The sequence below is a fragment of the Anabrus simplex genome, chromosome 1, assembly GCF_040414725.1.
Source record: "Anabrus simplex isolate iqAnaSimp1 chromosome 1, ASM4041472v1, whole genome shotgun sequence".
Classification (NCBI taxonomy): Eukaryota; Metazoa; Arthropoda; class Insecta; order Orthoptera; family Tettigoniidae; genus Anabrus; species Anabrus simplex.
The window spans coordinates 244,675,674-244,695,142 of NC_090265.1; the positions used below are offsets into that span (position 1 = coordinate 244,675,674).

Here is a 19,469-nt window from a genome sequence, read left to right on the forward strand (position 1 = left end):
TCAGTGGTAATAATGAGTGGTGCTTAGTGTAAGGAGTCGTCATTGGTGGGCAACTTCACGAACAGCACGAATAAAATGTGCTTAGTCACTGCCAGGGTGACATAACGCACTTTGCACGCACAGAATAAAGTGTTCAATAGTGCTCAGTGTGGTAAGTCATGAAGGGCAGGACATCACACCCTTTGCACACCTGAAGTCTGGCTGAAATCAATTTAACACCTAATACACAACTCAATAACTACGTCTCTCTTTTAGTCCAACCCTTCGTAAGGGTGTAGTGGCATCATGTGACAATCCTTTTGGTGATCTTCCTCCAGGAGTCTCTGCTTTGGGCATGGTGACTTTCTTGCTGTAAGCTCATCCTGGTCAAGTTCTTGATCTGGTCCATCCATCATAACGGTGCACGTCCTCTAGGTCTTTGGCCTTCGACTTTTCCCTCTATGATAAGTATTTCCATTGCCTCCTGTCTTCTGGCAATATGACCAAAATATCTGAGTTGTTTTTGGTTGATAAGGGTCGACAGTCTTGTTCTGATGCCGAGCTTTTGCAGGATCAATTCGTTAGTACGGTGTGCTGCTGTCCATGGTATTCGCAGTAATCTCCTATAGCACCACATTTCTAGAGCATCGATCCTGCGGCAATCCACCGCCTTCATCATCCAAGTTTCTGCTGCATAGGTCGCGATAGGGAAGATCAGAGTTCGAATGAGGGTGAGCTTTGTCTTGGAAGTGATGGAGGTGTCCTTCCAGATGCGAGTAAGTTTTGCTGTTGAATTTTTCGCAATTGCAATGTGCTGGCGGATCTCAGGTTCACAGTCTCCAATATTTCTGACAATAGATCCTAGATACTCGAAGCGACTGACAACCTCATAATCAGCTATTCTTGTTATGGCAGGTCTGTTGTTATTGAAACGGTCTACAATCATCACTTTGGTCTTTTTGTTAATTTCAAGACCATATTCTCTGCTTCGTTCGTTTAACCTCTGCATGATGGCTTCTAGTTCATGATCATCTGTTGCAATTATCACAGTGTCATCCACATATCTGAGATTGTAATTTTCCTGCCACCAACTGTGATGCCGTCACTTCAGTCCTCGAGAATCTCCCTCATAATGTACTCACTGTATACATTAAATAGGAGGGAGGAAAGAAAGCAACCTTGTCACACTCCAGCACTAGTAGAAAAGATGTCTGAGAAGTCGCCATTAACTCTCACTGTCACAGTGTTCGAAGAGTACAATTGTTGAATCAGGTACACTAAATGTCTCTGCATCCCCATCTCAATGAGTATAGCCCAGAGCTTTGACCATTTTATCTTGTCGAAGGCTGTCTTGTAGTCCACGAAGCACAGGAACATCTTGATATTGTACTCCCTTGTCTTCTCTATGAGCTGCCGGATGTTTAGGATCTGCTCACAAGTTCCTTTGCCTGGAACAAACCCGGTTTGTTCCTCTGAGATTTGTGGAAGTAAGAAGGTCTTCAGCCTCTCGTTCAGCACCGTGAGCATGATTTTACTGGTATGGGAGACGAGGGTTATTGGTCGATAGTTTGCACAGTCAAATGTAGAACCTTTCTTGAACAATGGTACGAAGACGGAGTGGCACCACTGGTCCGGCCAATTTCCAGATGTGATATCTTCTGACATTACTTGTGGAGGATATCGACACCTAGGTCACCCATGTTCTTTAGGATTTCAGCAGTGATTCCATCTTGGCCTGGTGCTTTCCGGTTTCAGAGCTTTTTTATTGCATGTTCCACTTCTTCTCTAAGGATCATTGGTTGAAGGTCCAACTCGTTGGCTGAACGGTCAGCGTACTGGCCTACGGTTCAGAGGGTCCCGGGTTCGATTCCCGGCCCGGTCGAGAATTTTAACCTTAATTGGTTAATTCCAATGGCACGAGGGCTGGGTGTATGTGTTGTTTTCATCATCATTTCATCCTCAAGACGCGCAGGTTGCCTACAGGCGTCAAATAGAAAGACCTGCACCTGGCGAGCCGAACCCGTCCTGGGATATCCCGGCACTAAAAGCCATACGACATTTCATTTCATTGGTTCAAAGTCTGTTGGGTTCTGGTGACCTGGCATTGGTTGTGGGTCATCAGTGAACAGCTTGATTCAGTATTCTCTCCATACTTTGGCGATGCCCGCTGCATTTGTGATGATATTCCCTTGGTCATCTTTAATAATCTCAGTCTTAGGCATAAACTCTTGTGCTAAGTATTTCACCTTGTCGTACAATTCTGCGCTATTATTTTTGGTCGCATGTGCCTCTAGTTCTGCACACAGTTTCTTAATGTGTTCATTCTTGTCTCTTCTACAAGCGTGTTTAATATCACTGTTCATTTTTTTCATTAGTCCTTGTTGTTCTGGATCTGTAACTGTGAGCCGGATGTTAAGTCTCATTTCAACCAGTGCCAAAGTTTCATCAGTCATTTAGTGCTGTCGCTTCACTACAGTGTTCATCTTTGGAACCTTGCTCGCTGCATCTGTGATCCATTCTTCAATTCGCTTCCAAGCCATGTCACAATTTCCCTCTAGGTCAGGTGGCCCAGTGCTTCGTTGTGTTTCTTGGAAAGCAGTTGGCTCAGGGGTTGCTAACTTTGAGTTTATTTTGACGACTGGTTTGCTCAGTTTGATTCTAAGGTAGGCCCAGAGTAAATGATGATCTGATCCACATTCAGCACTAGGTTCTGTTTTCACATTGCAGAAGGAGGTTCTCCATCTTTTATAGACAAGGATGTAATCAATTTGGTTCTTAAAATACCGTTCACAATATGACATAATGCACTATACACGCGCAAGCAGCTCGCTCTTCTCTCTTCAATCCCACTATGTAATAGCAACTTCTGGCTCGGTGAGGAAAGCAACGGGAAACTACCTCCCTCCTCATTTCCCTAGTACGCTTCGTCAGTGATGCCTTGGCCATCTATGACAGCTGATGGCAGAGCTGTTGAGGATCCAACCAGCCTTAGGGCTGAGGACCGAACAATATAATCATGGTAATAAATATGTTCTAGAATTTATCTAGAGAGAATCTGAAGCTCAAATTGTTTTTATTTTGACTATTTAGCAAATAACTACAAAATTAAATAAGTTATGTTAATAAAAATGCTTAAATATAAAACAAATAATATACATTAGTATTCATAACCTATACAGAAAAGAAAACATTCAGCATGGAAATACACTGTTTTTGCATTTAAACTCTTCGGACTCCACTATCCTAACATGTCGGCTTCATCAAAATAACTGTTATCTCCTGCTGATTGTGCATTATGTGGTCAAAGGTATTATTGAAGAAGTTTCATGGTGCTGTTCTGACAAATTTATTTAAATACAAATGCACATATGTGCAGTGTGATAGTACAAAAACAATATTATTGTTGCAACAGACAGATGTTGATTGAAGTTCCTGATATTCTTATATTGGTTTGATCATTGCAGCCATGAGCTAAATAGTTAAATGCTATTACTGATCAGTTAGTTATATATGTTATATGTGTTATTGAGATCATTTCTTAAATAAAAAATGTGCTGTTTCTTGTTTTAGGATCTTGGACTTGAACATGATGTTGTAGGTGAATCATTTGAGACCTCTGTTCCATGGGACCGAACACTCTCTCTGTGCAGTAATGTAAAACAAAGAGTTGTTAAGGAATGTAAAGGTAAAAATGCTTATAAATCTCATTTTTGTCCTGTATTGGCATCAACTCTACTAAGGTTAGGTTGAAGGAAGAATCCCACATTCCAATACTTAGGTATTTGCTTTATATTGCTAGTCTATGTAATTATAAAACATATTCCAGCTTAAAATCTAGTTAAATTATTTAAAAAATAACATGTTTCATTCCTAATGTGGAGCATCTTCAGCTAGAAAAGATACAAAAATTGGCATAAATGAAATTAAAAAAAACACATGATGATGATGATGATGATGATGATATAAAATGTTCCTTCATATTGAGCTAAAACACTCAACAATCACTGTTCCAGTTTGGGATAAAATCTGTATGTAAGAGATCTTCTGCCTTCAAGTATGTACAGGACTGATCAAAAATAAGTATGAAGTTCCATCTAGAACCTAAAATTGTGCTAGTAGACCTGTGTATTTTTTTATTTTATTTTTTCCTGAGTGCTCGCAACTAATATGATATAAGTCGCCTGATTTCAGTGATTGACGCCAAGTATTGTATAAGTTATACATTTTTAACTGTTGGAAGGTCACATTAGAAAGTCAACATTTTTGGAAATATTATGTACTATATACTTTAATTGGTTTCAAGTATCACCACTGTTGGAACAGTAATAAAACTACCCGTTTCACTCCTTCCCCAAATTCTCAACCGTGCATTTAGAGAATGCAAGTATGAATGCATTTAGAGATTCATAATTTTTTACAGCAACCACATAGCACAACAAGGGAGCGTTTGTCTTCGTTTTTAAAGCTTGACTTACAAGTTCACCACCTTCTCGATTCACAGTAACATTGCTTGTCCAGGCGCAACATCCTTCCACCTTTGATTTTGCTCTGTCAAATCAAATTTATTTACACATTAACAAGATACATTAAACAAAATTTCAAACACAATTTTTCTTTCACTCTAGAAAATGTGTAGGGATGTTCACTTTCCTGCCTATCCTGGTAACTTTGGCACCTTGCAAGGGAGGACTAGGAGCTGGAGACCTTGGAACAGCTGCCATGATATTTTTTTGGGATAACATCTAGTCTTGCGCCTTTACCTGGGCTATATGATTGCTGTAAAAATTTGCTGAATCTCTAAATATACGGTTCAGAATTTGGGGAAGGAGTGAAACGGGTAGTTTCAAGTAGTTTCAATGCTGTTCCAACATAATATGAATTTTTACAGCAATCACATAGCACAACAAAGGAGCATGGGTCTTCATTTTAAAAACTTAACTTAAAAGTTCACCGCCTTCTCGATTTACAATAACATTGCTTGTCTAGACGCAAGAACCACCAAGATTATTTTATAGACCTAGCAATTGTTGGGGGTCATTTTGGTATAAATCTAAAAATTCAAAAAAAATGTGACACTGATTTTTGTGCTCTTTTTTTTTTTTTAACCAGCGCTAAAATGGTCAGTTTTTCCTTGCTCTTGTCATAGGTCTCAGTGTGAGCTAGTGGCATGAGAAATGTGTTCTTGGGTGCCATCCACAGAGTGCAAATGAAACTATCAACTATCAGGGCAGATAAGTTTGACACCGATGGCTCGTCCTGGGATCTTGGGCCATACATGACAAAGGCAAAGAAAAATCAACTATTTTGACCCTGGTTTAAAAAAAATAAAACACGCAAAACAAATGTGCCACATATTTTTGGAATTTTTATATTTATACTGCGCCCATCCCGCGTCCAGGTGTCCACACACAAAAATTTCCCGGTACCTGGTTGTTCTCTCAGGGTAATTCTTTGTAAAAATGGTTTATTTTAACGTGAATTCAGAGAAAAGACTCGGATCGGGCGCGACATATATATCTCCAGATGAACGTCTCCATCCTATCGCATTTTCGAATCAATCGATCACCGCAGGTCTTATAGTAAACCACATGAAAAACAACTTAACTCATTGCGGACCGTGGACGGCGTAAGACGTTTAAGCTTGCTCCTATGCTGCGGGCCGTGGACGGCGTAAGACGTTTAATGTTCCGCGCGAAGCAATGCTGTTTATATTCGTCATCTATGCATTCTTACACCTTAGCCAGCGTTACTGGTTGTAGCAGGAAGTTGGTTGACCTTTTTGAGATAACCGTCGCGTTGAGTGGGCTTATGTTAGCTGTTTTAGCGGGAATATCTCAGCACTTCCTCGCGCGTCAAGACGGTACTTGAGATTTCAATGCAGTGCATGTCGTTCTTACCGAGTGTAGTATAATGGCTTATAAAACAAAGTTTCTTACGGAAGAAAAAGTATTAAGTATTGTTCACAATGATTATTCTGGTGCTGAACTTATTCTTGAAATAGACTCGGATAGTGAAAGTGAGAGTGACGAGAAAATTCCGATTCCCGAATCCGATAGGCCTATAGAGAAAAGTGAAGTGCCTGATACATATCATCCTAGATATTGTCCACCCGTTCTACCATTTACAGAGAATTCAGGTATAAACGTTCAAATAAAATATAAGCAGGATACTTTGAGTTACGTGAGTATTTTCATGAATGACGAATTTTATCAGTATGTGTGTGAGCAGACCAATCTATACGCGAGTCAAGTGATAAGTGCGGCGCCGCGGCCTTTCACAAAGATTTCGATCATGCAATCGTGGAAACCGATTAGTCCAAAATCCTGATATAAAAATGTACTGGACCGAAGACCGTTTTTCATACTCCGATATTTTCTAATACAATGTTCCGAATACGCTTCCTTCATATTCTTTCATTTCTTCACTTCGGTGACAGTAATCATTATGCCGAAAATACAGATAGGCTGTATAAAATTAGACGTATTTTGAAACCTGTGACACCAGATATCACACCCTAAATATTTACTAGTGGTAAGCACAAAGTATCATTTTTCTAACATTTATAGTTTAGGAGTAATCGTAAATTGTATTAAGCGATGCAAGTCAAGAGGGCTGGGCATCAAAATCGCCGGTCCAGGCATTCACGTGTCCCGCTCAGAAGCTGGTACTGAACGTGTTAAAAACTAAGTCAACATACTGTACATCTAACATCTACAAATCACATAATCAATCATTTTTAAAAAATCATAAGAAGAAATTTTATTAAGCTAATTAAATATGAAAGAAGAGAACATAGAATATGCTGATATTTTTCCAATTATGACATAAATCAATTATTATATACTTGTATCTCGTTTAAGTCAGTGCTGGCTTTCAAAAGAAAAATGGATTTAATTTCTGACATGAGCTAACATCTTATATATTTCATCTGATATGAAAATCATCCAGTTATTCAATTACATTATTAAATTAATTATTAAATTGAAAGAAAGTTTGATTCGTGTCTCTATCATAACACTTAATTCATTTTCAAATATTTACTTTAAAGTCTTGCAATTTGAATCACTTTTGTATTGGTTGCTCGTACGTAGATGTTTTTGTTGAATGACGTGCTAAGGTTACTACCCCTATTGCCTTCCCAAATCTCGGCACCTATCATCCTAGTCTATCATATTTACGCATATAAATGAATCATGAATCATCTTTCAAAATATAAAATAATCTACCTCACATTTCTAACTAAAGTAGTTCTTAATTAACCTTATTACTTTCCTCTGGATATGGATTTGATCTTTCACGAAGCTTATATTCCCATGACAAGTTTATTTAAATGACTCCTCTAGCCTTCAGTTATGATATCTCAGTATTAAACATGTTATTCAATTCGGCTACACACTCATTTCATCTTCCGTTACGTGCATTACCACAATATGTCATTTGCTATAAGTATTCCCGTACAACAACAGCTGTGTTTGACATTGCAGAAACCATTTATTCTCATCTACGCATATTGGTTTGACATGCATACCTTGTATTAGGTTATTCCCTCGATGAATCTCCTTCAATGTATTTGCATCACATGTTTGATCCATATTTGAATATATAAACATTTAGCATTCATATTTACGTCTTATTGCAACATATCTTCCTATTACTTTACTCCAATTGCTTCATCTGTATACACTGTGTGAAGATATTCTCAAATGGTTTCTGGAGATGGTCTCTGATATTCCCAGCTGGTGTATGTGTAGCAGATGCCACTCCTTCTGAATAAAGCCATGTTGTTGAAAGCGTGCCAAACCACCAGCTGATAAGTAGCATATGTTAAGAGTTGTATATTCGAATGTAATGCATAGTAACTGGAAGCATTCTTTTGATAACTACGGTTGTTGAAAGCCAGACCCTTATTTTTAAGTATATTTCATGCTTATTCTCTACATTTATCACATCAGAATGTACCTAAACAGCTGTAAATGAGATAAGAGAGACCCCATTGTTTAGGTTAGATATGGTATCGCCCAGATAGTGCCAAAAGTTCCACGACAGAAAGAATAAAAATAAATAACAGGAAAGTTTGCCATATTTATGAATATCTACAGGTGTGGCGATAATGCGTTTTATTATAATGGTTAATTTCGTACGTTCATTATCTCCCATTTTTTATTAACGCATACCCTAGTATGTTTTGTTTGGCGTCTCAGAAAATCGTTGAAAGTAAGTGGAGACATAAAAAATCATTATTATTTGTTAGCTACGTTGGCAAGTAAAACAGTTGTGATTGGATTGTTTTTATCACATTTTAAACCTAATTCTCTCCCAGAAATCCCTATATTGGCATGAGTTACGAGATATTAAACAATCACTTTGTTAATGGTCTAGCAACAACCGTGAATATTTCTTGAGTAAAGTAAACTCGTTTCCTCATCCCGAGGTGGTGCAGCTCTTTTTTAGATAGACCCCAGTGGAAGGGAGTTGCATGAACCATTTCACCACAAATCAACCTTCCTGCCATCCGTTAATCTCTGGCAATACGATACCGGGAATCAAACTCAGGCTCCCGAGAACGGCAGCCAATTGTGCTAACCATTACGCTGGTGGACATTCTTAACTACAAAACAGACATATATACAGGACTGATGTGTGCTTGCAATACGCGGGTCGGACACGAAACTATTCACCTATTTGTGCGATGTCATCAGAGCTGCAGTAGGTCTACATTACGGAGACGGACATTTCTTAACTACGAAACACAGATGTACCACGTGACTTTGACGCGTTTTCATTGCGTGGGTCATACGGACAAAACTATTCACAAATTTGTCTGATGTCATCAGAGCTGCTTCAAAGCAGAATCGTTGTTTTTCTCTGACGAATTAGGTTGGGGGAGTCTTGTATGCAAGATTTTTTTCATTTTCTTCGTCACGAAAAGCCAGGAGGTGGGGGGTCTAATACACGAGTAAATACAGTATAACTATGCTTTTATCACTGATGTCGGAGATTATTTAAACTTTTTTGATTTAGAAGTATTTTGCTAGCAGAATTCATTGCATCCTTCGGAGTCCCATTATAACAGGCATTGAAAGCAGTTTAGTTTTTGGTCTTTGATCCTCATATGATCAGTCATAAGCTTATTGAGGGTATTGATTGATTGCCTATGTAGCAGTTAGCCATTCTGAGAGTAGTATATAGCATCTTTGCAAGTGGGGTATGGTTATGTTTGCTACCTCCATTCCTCTCAGAATATGTCTTCCGTGCTCTGTTGGAGATGTACTGCCAGAAGTAATGTTTGTGTGTTGGTTAATACAGCAAAATACCAGTATAACAAAATTTTGGGGACCTCAGAAATTAATTTGTTATAGTGACATTTTGTTATACTGAAATAAGTCAGTTCTTAAGAATTCGCCCATTGCTAAACCTGTTGAAGAATCTACATTATTTCAACATGAATTTACATATAAAAAACCTTAATATTGTATTTATTAAATGAGAGGAAAATTAGGATACATATATATATATATGAAAAAATTATATAAAGTATAGATAGTAGCAAGAAGTTTTCAGCATCTCAGTTTTTACCCTGTACCAGTACATTATGTCCTCGACTTTATTTTTTGAAAAGGTTTGTGATTTTCTTCTGAACACTCCCAGACACAAGCAAATATTCAAGGTAGTCAGCAACCACTGCACTTGAATCTAACACAGATTCTGGCACATTGGCAAAAGAAAATCCTGAAGACTATGTGCCAGGTTTCTTGCCTGCACAAGAGTCAAACTGTTGAACACTCTGAGGCACACCTTCCTCTTCCACCTCATCATCACACGGATTCCTATTACTTATAATGTCAGCCACAATCTCTTCTTCAGTGATTTCCTTTTCCACTAACACATCACAGTCCACATTGACATAATCGGTAAGATTTACACTTGTTGGCGCACCCAACTTTTCACACAAATGCTTCCAGTTCTCCTGTGTTTCTGCATCCAACTCTTCACTTTGTGCGATGTTGTCTTCTCCATAACCCACTCCATATTTTCTAAAGCAGTTCCTGATTACCTTTTCTTTCAGTGATCTCCATGCAACACCGAACATCCGCATTGCTTCCATTAAGTTGACATTAATGCCTTTCTCTGGGGCAATGCTACATAGCCGGACCACACAAGCTCAGTAATGCTGCTTTACAACGTGAATTATCAGCTGATCCAGTGGCTGCAGAACTGAGGTAGTATTTGGAGGCAAAAATAAAACCTTTACATGCTCCAAATGGTGAGGTACACAATTGTGAGAGGTGCAATTGTCTATGATGACAAGAATTCTCCTCTTTTCGGCCTTCTTCCGATGTTCCATGCACAACAACCACTCTTCGAAGATCGCTGATGTCATCCTTGCCTTGTTGTTCTGCCTATATTCACAGGGCAAATGTTGTACTCCTTTGAAGCACCTTGGCCTTCCCAAACTTCCCAATTATGAGAGGCTTCAGTTTATCCGTTCCTGTGGAGTTGGTGCCCAAAAGAACCGTTATCCGTTCTTTTGAGCTTTTGCCCCCAAAACACTTATTTCCCTTGAATTCAAGGGTTTTGTTTGGCATTAATTTGTAGAATAATGCAGTCTCGTCTGCATTATAAATATCCGCCGGCGAATATTCTTTTGAGGCAGCTGATAGGGTTTCCATCACCATGAAGATGCAACTTCCTTTGAGACACTGTTTGCTTCACCATTTACAACCTTGTGGGAAATGCCATATCTTTCACAGAACCTATGAAGCCAACCAGTACTCCCCATAAACTCCAGAAATCCAAACAAACGTGCAAAGGATCATACACGCTCGCATAACAGTGGGCCATTGGCAGGAATGTTTCTGGTCTGCATTTCGACGAACCACGTATAAACAGCTTTGACCACCTCCTCATAGTCTGCTGTCCTCGTTTCCTTTTGTTGTGGGCCAAGGGCATCAGCATGAATATTCTGCTCTATATTACTTTTCTGCTTTAGAAAAGTAGATAGTGTTGAAGGGCTGATGTCATACATCTTCGCTATTTCTCCTTTCTTTCCTCCTTTCTCCACTTTCCGAAGTATTTCACAATTTTCTTTTAAAGAAAACTGCTTTCGTTTCTTTTGATCCATATTGGCGAAAGAGTTTGGCACACGTTACTTCATGAACGAAAGATAAAAAACAAACGCATCATGAGACGTGAATAAACAGTACTGAAGGTAGGGATGTGAAGCCGTAAAATTCATTCGTTGATTGTAAATGTGGTGTTCCTACCCAGCCAATAACGTTACTTCTTGCGTATTGGTTACTTTGAAATCGATATCCAGCTTGACCATTCGCGTACATGTTTGGAAAATGGCTACCTGAACCATATCCTGTAACCGCGAATACTGTAATCCAATCCACGCACCCCAATATTTCAAGATATTTTTATTAATAGCAAAGCAAAGTCACCTCCGTACAGGCTATGAAGGCCCTTGAAGGAGTGGAAGGTAAAGGCTTCCACCATTGTTAACCTCGGTACATGGTGGGGTAGAGTGGTTAGCTCTACTCCCGGCCGCTTTTGCCCCCAGGAATTAACCTGGTACTCATTTTTTGTTTAGGCTGAGTGAACCTCAGGACCATATGCACCTACAGAAGTGGAAATCTTGTTTCTTAAATTTTACGACTTCCTGGCGGGGATTTGAACCCACGTCCTTCTGGGCGAACCGACAACGTCTTTACCACCTCTGCCAGGCAGCCCCTATTTTTTTTTTATTAATAGGAAATTAATATGTATAAGAAATTAATCCTACATAATGACGTTCAGTACCGGTACACCGAAACTGAATAAGATAATCTTCACATGCTGTTGAGTAGGCAACCCGCTCATCAGAATTGTGATAATGTTTGCTTACCTTCCCCTGATTTGTAATCGGGTAGTTTCGCCTGTGTGTTGTATAGAGATATGTAGTGCAAAAAATACCCAGTGAATAAAACAGGATGAATTTCAATTCTGTTTTGAAGGAAAAGGTGTTAAATATATGCAAAAAGGCTACATTTTAATTAGTTATACTGAAAGTTTGAAATTCATTACAATAACATGTTTTAACACACATTAAATAGGGAAAAGGCAACAGGCCTAAAAATAATTTCACTATTCTGAACATTTTGGTAAACTGGCATTCGTTACAATGACATTTTACTGTACTTTGATATGTAGTACCAGAAATTGATGAGTTAGATAGACTGCTATTCTGACATAAGATGCATCTATTAGGAAACAGATAAATGATTTCCATTGCAACAGCGTGTGTCTGATGGTGTCACTTAACCAAGAAACTGAAAATACAGTATATATTTCATACACAAAAAATCTGGAAGGAGCAACTGTATTTACTACATTCTGTTGTTTTTGTTTTTTGTAGTCTGTGTTGATATGATTCTTCATTTGAATGTGTTGTTGTAAAACTCTGAAGATAAAAAAGCCTTAAGAAATGAAAATGAAAATCCAGAGCCTGTTTCCAGTCATTCGACCAGGTCAGTAATAGAATGAATGAAGCCCCCATCTAGCGGAGAGGATGGGAATTGTCTTTGCTGCTTAAGCCTGTCGCACTCCTCTGGGGCAATATTTAATGAATGATTAATGAAATGAAATTATAAATGAAATATTGGAGAGTGTTGCTGGAATGAAAGATGACAGGGAAAACTGGAGTACCTGGAGAAAAACCTGTCCCGCCTCTGCTTTGTCCAGCACAAATCTCACATGGAGTGACCGGGATTTGAACCGCGGAACCCAGCGGTGAGAGGCCGGCACGCTCTTCCCTGAACCACGGAGGCTCGCCTGTAAGAAATGCAGAGTTATTATTAACAGCGTTTTTTATCAAACACAGTCTGTCTAATCCTCAGTCACCTTGCTGGACGACTCCTCCAAGAATTACTCCTATTTCAAAAATAGCTTCAAAAGTATGGTTGAACTAGAACAGAAACTGGAGCACTAATTAGAAGTCTGGCTGGTACAGTAGACGCAAGAATATAACCCTTTGCAATGGCTGAAGATGGAAATTATGATATGGATGAAAGCTCTACACAGTAGTTGTACAACATTTTTATATGGAAACTGGACAAATCAGTACTGTTATAATTCAAAAATGAATTTAATAATATTAGTGGCTTTACGTCTCACTAACTACTTTTATGGTTTTTTGGAGACACAGAGGTGCCTGAATTTAATTCCGCAGGAGTTCTTTTATGTGCTAGAAAATCTGACACAAGGCTGTTTTATTTGAGCACTTTTAAATACTGCTGGTCTGAGCCAGGATCAAACCATCCAAGTTGGGGTCAGGATGCCAGCACCTCAACAGTCTGAGCCACTCAGCTTGGCAGAAATTGACAATACTGGGGAAGAAATTTGTTAGGTTTTGAATAGTGAACTGAGTAAAAGGAACATCATACAGAAGAATTGTGTATGCTTTTGTATGCGACATGACTAATGTTTCTGAAGACATTACTGTATTCATTCCTCTGAAAAGGAAATCCAAACATGCATATATCTGTCTTCTGTGCATATGCATTATGTCACAGTCACCAAGAAATGATATGTCCTAAGTCAGTATGAGATATTAAAATATTTTTTCATAAATATTTAGTTGTTTTACTCACAGGAATTGAAAAACAAAAAGGCTAGCAAAGAGTATAATGTGACAAAGAAACAAGCTAGGAGAGTTGTGGCAAAGGCAGAGATTTGCTGATTTGTGTGATGACTTGAACACTGACCAAGGACAGAAAAATATTTTCTGAATAACTAGACATAAAGATAAGACCTACCAAGATGTAAAATATAATTAAAATAATTAAAATATAATTAAATCAGAAAATGGTAGATTGTTGAATGTTGACAACAAAATTTTACAAAGACAGCAGGAATATTTTGAAAAACACTTAATCCAGAAGAGAGAGGGAGGAAGAAGAACAGTACATAGCACCTATACAAAATGTAAGGAAGGAAGAGTTAAGAAGAAAACTGGTAAGGTTTTAGGACTGGACGACATACCAGTGGAAGCATGGAAAACTATACAAGACAAAGCAGCAGAGTAGCTCATAAATCTCTTCAACAACATCGTGAAGAATGAAATGATGCTGGATAAATGGAGAATGAGTATGCTAGTACCAGTTTACAAGAGAAAAAGTGACATACTGGTTTCTAGAAGATATAGAGGCATTAAGCTGTAGGACAGAGGTTGAAACAGAATGCAGTGGTGAGTAAAGGGTAGTTTGGTTTCATGCTTTGCAAAGGAGCTACAGATGTCACTTTTGCTTTGAGATAATAATTAGTGGAGAAGTATTAGGAGGGGAGCAAGCCTTTGTCATTGTTCTTTAATCCTGAGAAGGCCTGAATAGACTGAAGGATAAAGTGCACAAGATGTTATACCAGCTATGATCTATGAAGCTGGAACACGGCTATACACAAGAAAATGGGGAGATAAATTAGATGCAGCCAAGATGAGAATGTTAAGGTTTGCCAGTAAATGCACAAGAATGGACAGAATGAAAAATGATGCGGTGCAAGAAAGGCTTAAGGTGGGAGAAATTAATTCTCAAAGTAAAAGAAGCTGGGCTCAGGTGGTATGATGCTGTTAAACGGTGAAATGCAGCATATGTTGAGAGAAAGATGCAGGAGTTGAAGTCACGAGGGAAAATGAGCAGAGAATGATCAAGGAGGTAATGGATCGACAGTATAAGGGACCGAATGGAAAAAAGAAGTCTCGAAGGACATGACAATGGACAGTTAAGTATGGAGGAAAGGAATCTGTACCAGTGGCTCTACTAAGTGGGGAAAAAGAAGAGAAAAGTTTGACAAAATGTAAAATCCTGAATTTAATAATAATGACAGTAATGGAAATGAATATGATGATTACAATAGTGTAACATAGAAAATAAGGCCTAAAGAAAGTCAGTTCGCAAAGTGCTCTTAGCATACACACATCATTCTCAGAATTGAGAAATGATGAATAGTATTCACTATAAATGTCCTGAATACTGACAGGAATGTTGTTGCTATTAGAATGCCTTTCTTTCACCCCAGAGTTATCTTTATTTTTTTATAATTTGCTTTACATTGCACTGACACACACAGGTCTTATGGCGGCAATGGAATAGGAAAGGGCTCGGAGTGGAAAGAAAGTGGCAGTGGCCTTAATTACAGTACAGCCTGAGTATTTGCCTGGTGTGGAAAAGGGAAACCACGGAAAATCCAGCCCCACCCTCTCCCGCACACACACAGAGCAAGCAACACTAGAATGGCCAGAGCGGTCATTTTGACCGTTAGCGAATTTCAAGGTATTTCCACGCTCGTAAATTTTTACGCACAAGGTTGTTCTTTTGTGACTTTTAATCTTTTAGGGTTATGTACATTCATGCCGGAAATTACATCCGTAGATGATAAGGGAACACCGATATTGTCCCTTATACCTAGGAAGGCCATAAGCGGTCGGTTTGACCGCTTCACTTCCTTGATGCGGAAAGCTCTATTCTGCTCACTGCTTGCTTCCTGTGATATATTTACAAGTGGCGCTATAGGGCGTATGATGTAACTAAATAGAATGCCTCTAGCAGTGGTTGCGAGTGGACGAGTTAGTGCCAGTCCCTTGTGTCGTATAGTGCGTAATAATGGCTCGGCGGCAAAAACTTACTCCTGTTCAATTATTAGCCGAACTTGAAAAGCTAGGAGAAGACGAATCAGGTGACGAAGATACATTATCAGATATAGACTCAATGAATGACAATGAGTATTTTATACCTCAACAGTGTGATAATGTGTCGTATAGTGATGGTGATTCAGCTGATGAAAATATGCACACAGTGGACTTCGCACCTACGATAGACGCAGTTACTCCTTCAACCAGCCGTGATCAATCTTGCAGCAGAGGACGATCTCTTAGCAGCGGGCAACCTGTTCGAAGAGGAAGGGAATGAGGTGGGAGAAATCATGAACTGGTAAAGTCTTCTTCATTTGCACCAGGAGATCAGTTATGTGGTAAAGATGGAACAACTATTTGGACTGTTATCGACAGTATTGGGAACCCCCCTGGAAGGATGGCTGCTTAGAATGTACTGAAAGAGGCAGCAGGGCCTAATTCTCACGCTAAGCATAACGTAGAGCATAATAGCAAGGCTAGTGCCTGGCGTTTATTCATTGACACATCCATGTTGAAGCGTATAAAGATGTGCACAGAGACCGAAGCTCGTAGACAGACAATAGATAATAATTGGTCTATTTCTTTGGAAGAATTACATGCTTTTATTGCTTTGTTATATGCCCGTGGAGCTTATAAACTTACTAGTCGAGCTGTAGATCATATGTGGTCTTCTTTATGGGGTCCCCCTGTTTTCACTAACACTATGGCAAGAAACAGGTTCAAAGAAATTTGCGCTTTGATCTCCGTAAAACTAGATCTACTCGTTTGCAAACAAATACATTTGCTTTGGTGCCGGCAATTTGGAATAGATTTATTGAGAATTGTTATGCGTGCTACAAACTAGGAGCGAATGTCACAGCTGATGAACAAGTCTTCCCCAGCAAAGCTCGGTGCAGGTTTACGCAGTACATGGCCAACAAGCCAGGTAAATTTGGCATAAGATTCTGGCTACTGATAGATGTTGATTCTAAGTATGTGTGCAATGGGTTTCCTTTTCTTGGGAAAGACGAAATGCGATCCGCCAATGAGTCACTGCCTGAAAATGTTGTCAGGAAACTTATGGACCCATACCTCGTGAAAGGACGTAACGTGACCACTGATAACTTCTTTACATCGGTAAAGTTGGCTGAGAGGCTGAACGAGAAGAAAACTAGTATTGTTGGAACACTCGGTGAGGAAGGAAATCCCGATGTCAGTCAAAGCACTGCTTATGAATTTGTACGAGACTGAAGTACTTCAGAAGAAAGATCACACTACTCTTGGACTATATCAAGGGAAAATAAACAAGAATGTGCTTCTGCTAAGCACTGTACATCCGAGCGTTCAAGTCAGTGAAGATAACAAGAAGCTCCCTAGTACGACTGAATTTTATAATGGAACTAAGTATGGTGTGGATGTAGCTGATCAAATGGCGCGTAAATCCACCACTACAGCTGGATGCCGAAGGAAGTTACGGGACAGAGACTCTCTCGACATGATTATATTCTTGAAGTAATACAAGAACTAAGATGTGATTTTGTGAAGATAAGATCCCGGTTGATTGAACTCCCTACACTTCAGTCTGAGCCTCAGATTAAGGTTCAATGTGCCAGTCGTAAGCGATGACAATGTCATGTGAACTCCAATTGTAAACAGAACAAAACCTTTGACACATGTTCCTTGTGCAACAAAGTAGTCTGTGGAAAATGTTCGTGTAAGGTAATAACTTCCATAAATTGCTTGTCAAGTGCCTAAATAGGCTTGTAAACAAATAGAGAATTATTTTTGTCATAATTTTTCACAAAAGCATTCAATAGCAAGTCCGCCGAAATATTTCATTGTTACCTATTAGAAGTGAGAGAATATGAACAATTATTATTTAACAACGGATTGATCTGTATACAATACATCCTAATGCTTAACTGTTGTTTTAAAATAAATTATTGAACATTCGCATGTTTCTCATATCCTGGATCCTAGGTATATGTCAGTAAGCGGCAGCGGTCAAAATGACCGCCTGCGGCCTTTATAGGTATGAGGAATTTTTGGCCGTTCTAGTGTTAAAATGCACATTTGGAAAAATGTGCACCATAGATAACAAAGTCTTTCATTTTAAGTGGGGCATGTTCTTTACCTAGGATGATTAATGTTGTTGTACAAAAAAATTCACAGAAACTTCTAAAAGAAACCATACTTTAAGTAAAATTCCCTTTTCATTAGTACGCATAACTTGTATTGTAACATCCAAAAAAAATAATAAATATAATAAATTAACGGTGAGTGAAATAAGTATAAATACCAAGACAATGGGCGCCACCTGTAAAACAATTACAGGATTATATAACTATGTAGAGCAATGAGTACCTTACCTGTTTACCCCTGAAATTAGATGTAGGTAGCATGCCAGGTTCATCCTCACTCCACTGATAAAAGATTTACTGCAAGTTTGATACCAGGACTTTACTCCCAAAATAATAAACAAAATACCGTATAAAGAATACCACAATAATCGTCACTTAAAGAGACCCCCTCCTGATTGCCGTCCACAAAGGCAACTTACAAACTACTACGATCAACATTAACCATTACTTCACGAGACCTACTTGCTTCTCGTTTACAAAGGCAAATATACACACTACTAACAACAACCAAATCATTACTTGACGAGACCTACTCGCTTGTCGTTTACAAAGGCAAATATACACACTACTAACAACAACCAAATCATTACTTGACGAGACCTACTCGTTTGTCATTTACAAAGGCAAATATACACACTACAAACCATCAACAAAATTATTGATACTATATATACATTTCCTAACATACCTCCAGGTAAGAGTCCCACTACACTCAATACTGTTACAGAACAAAAATCGTATTCTGGTAGAGAAAAGTACGACGACTTTCTCTACGTACGGATGCAACCTTCTTTACGAAGAGCATCCCTAACCTTATTTACACACTTCATCGACGTCGTGAGTCCTTCTCGAGTGCCGCACAGGTTAGTGTGGCGCCTCATGTTTCTCCAACCGTAACTGGATACTCGGCCGACGATCTTCTTTATCCAGAATTAGCTCTGTGCACAACCACACATCCACTACCGAATGTAGATTCGGTATGCTTTGGTGCCACCAGAAACTTGTAGCATCAGCGATATTTAGCCTGCTCACTCCGTAGATAAAATATACTTAAGACCAATAGAGCATCGCCTAGGAATCTGCGCTAAGTAGCGCCCGCGCGCCAGTCCGAGTGAGAAACACAGAATCAAAAACACAAACACAGTCAGTATCAGAGTCAGAAACAGCATTAGAATGACTTGCCGCACATGCGTACCTGCTTATATAGGCTTGCTACACGTGGCTATAGCGTCCTGGAAAGTTTACTGGTAGCAACGCTCTCACAGGCACTTCTTGACATGTCACTCAGTCAACCCAACCTCGCTTAAAAACAAAGCCCTCGTATTGGCTATCGTGCGTCTGATGTGACATCGAACGTCCACTCACGTACATCCACATTGATCCACTCCAATTCTTCAGCCTATACAACCTGCCGTACCCCGTGTTTCCAAGCCACTTGTTGCAACACATTCAACAGACCTCAACCATCCTTCCCGATATAGTCACAGTTTTCCTGGTTGCACAATCCTTACGGCTAGGCCATATTTACAGACTCTTACCCAAACGGAAATTAACATTACAAACTATATACGAAAATTTCCTAACCTAAAAATTCGGGGATCGTACATACGTACGGTTACAGTATCGAAGGCTTTTTTGAGACTTCCCATTGCATTAACAGCACTATTGATGCTACCATCATGTAATTTGGGTCAGGCTAATAG

The 19,469-nt window shown here is 39.1% G+C and overlaps 1 protein-coding gene across 1 annotated transcript in view; it reads left to right on the plus strand.

Annotated features, from left to right (window-relative positions):
• Agps (alkyldihydroxyacetonephosphate synthase) overlaps positions 1-19,469 on the plus strand; it is a 285,528-nt gene that overhangs the window by 249,014 nt on the left and 17,045 nt on the right. The window contains exon 11 of the mRNA XM_067159073.2: positions 3,550-3,664. Coding sequence (XP_067015174.2) covers positions 3,550-3,664 — 115 coding nt within the window. The remainder of the gene's footprint in view (positions 1-3,549; positions 3,665-19,469) is intronic.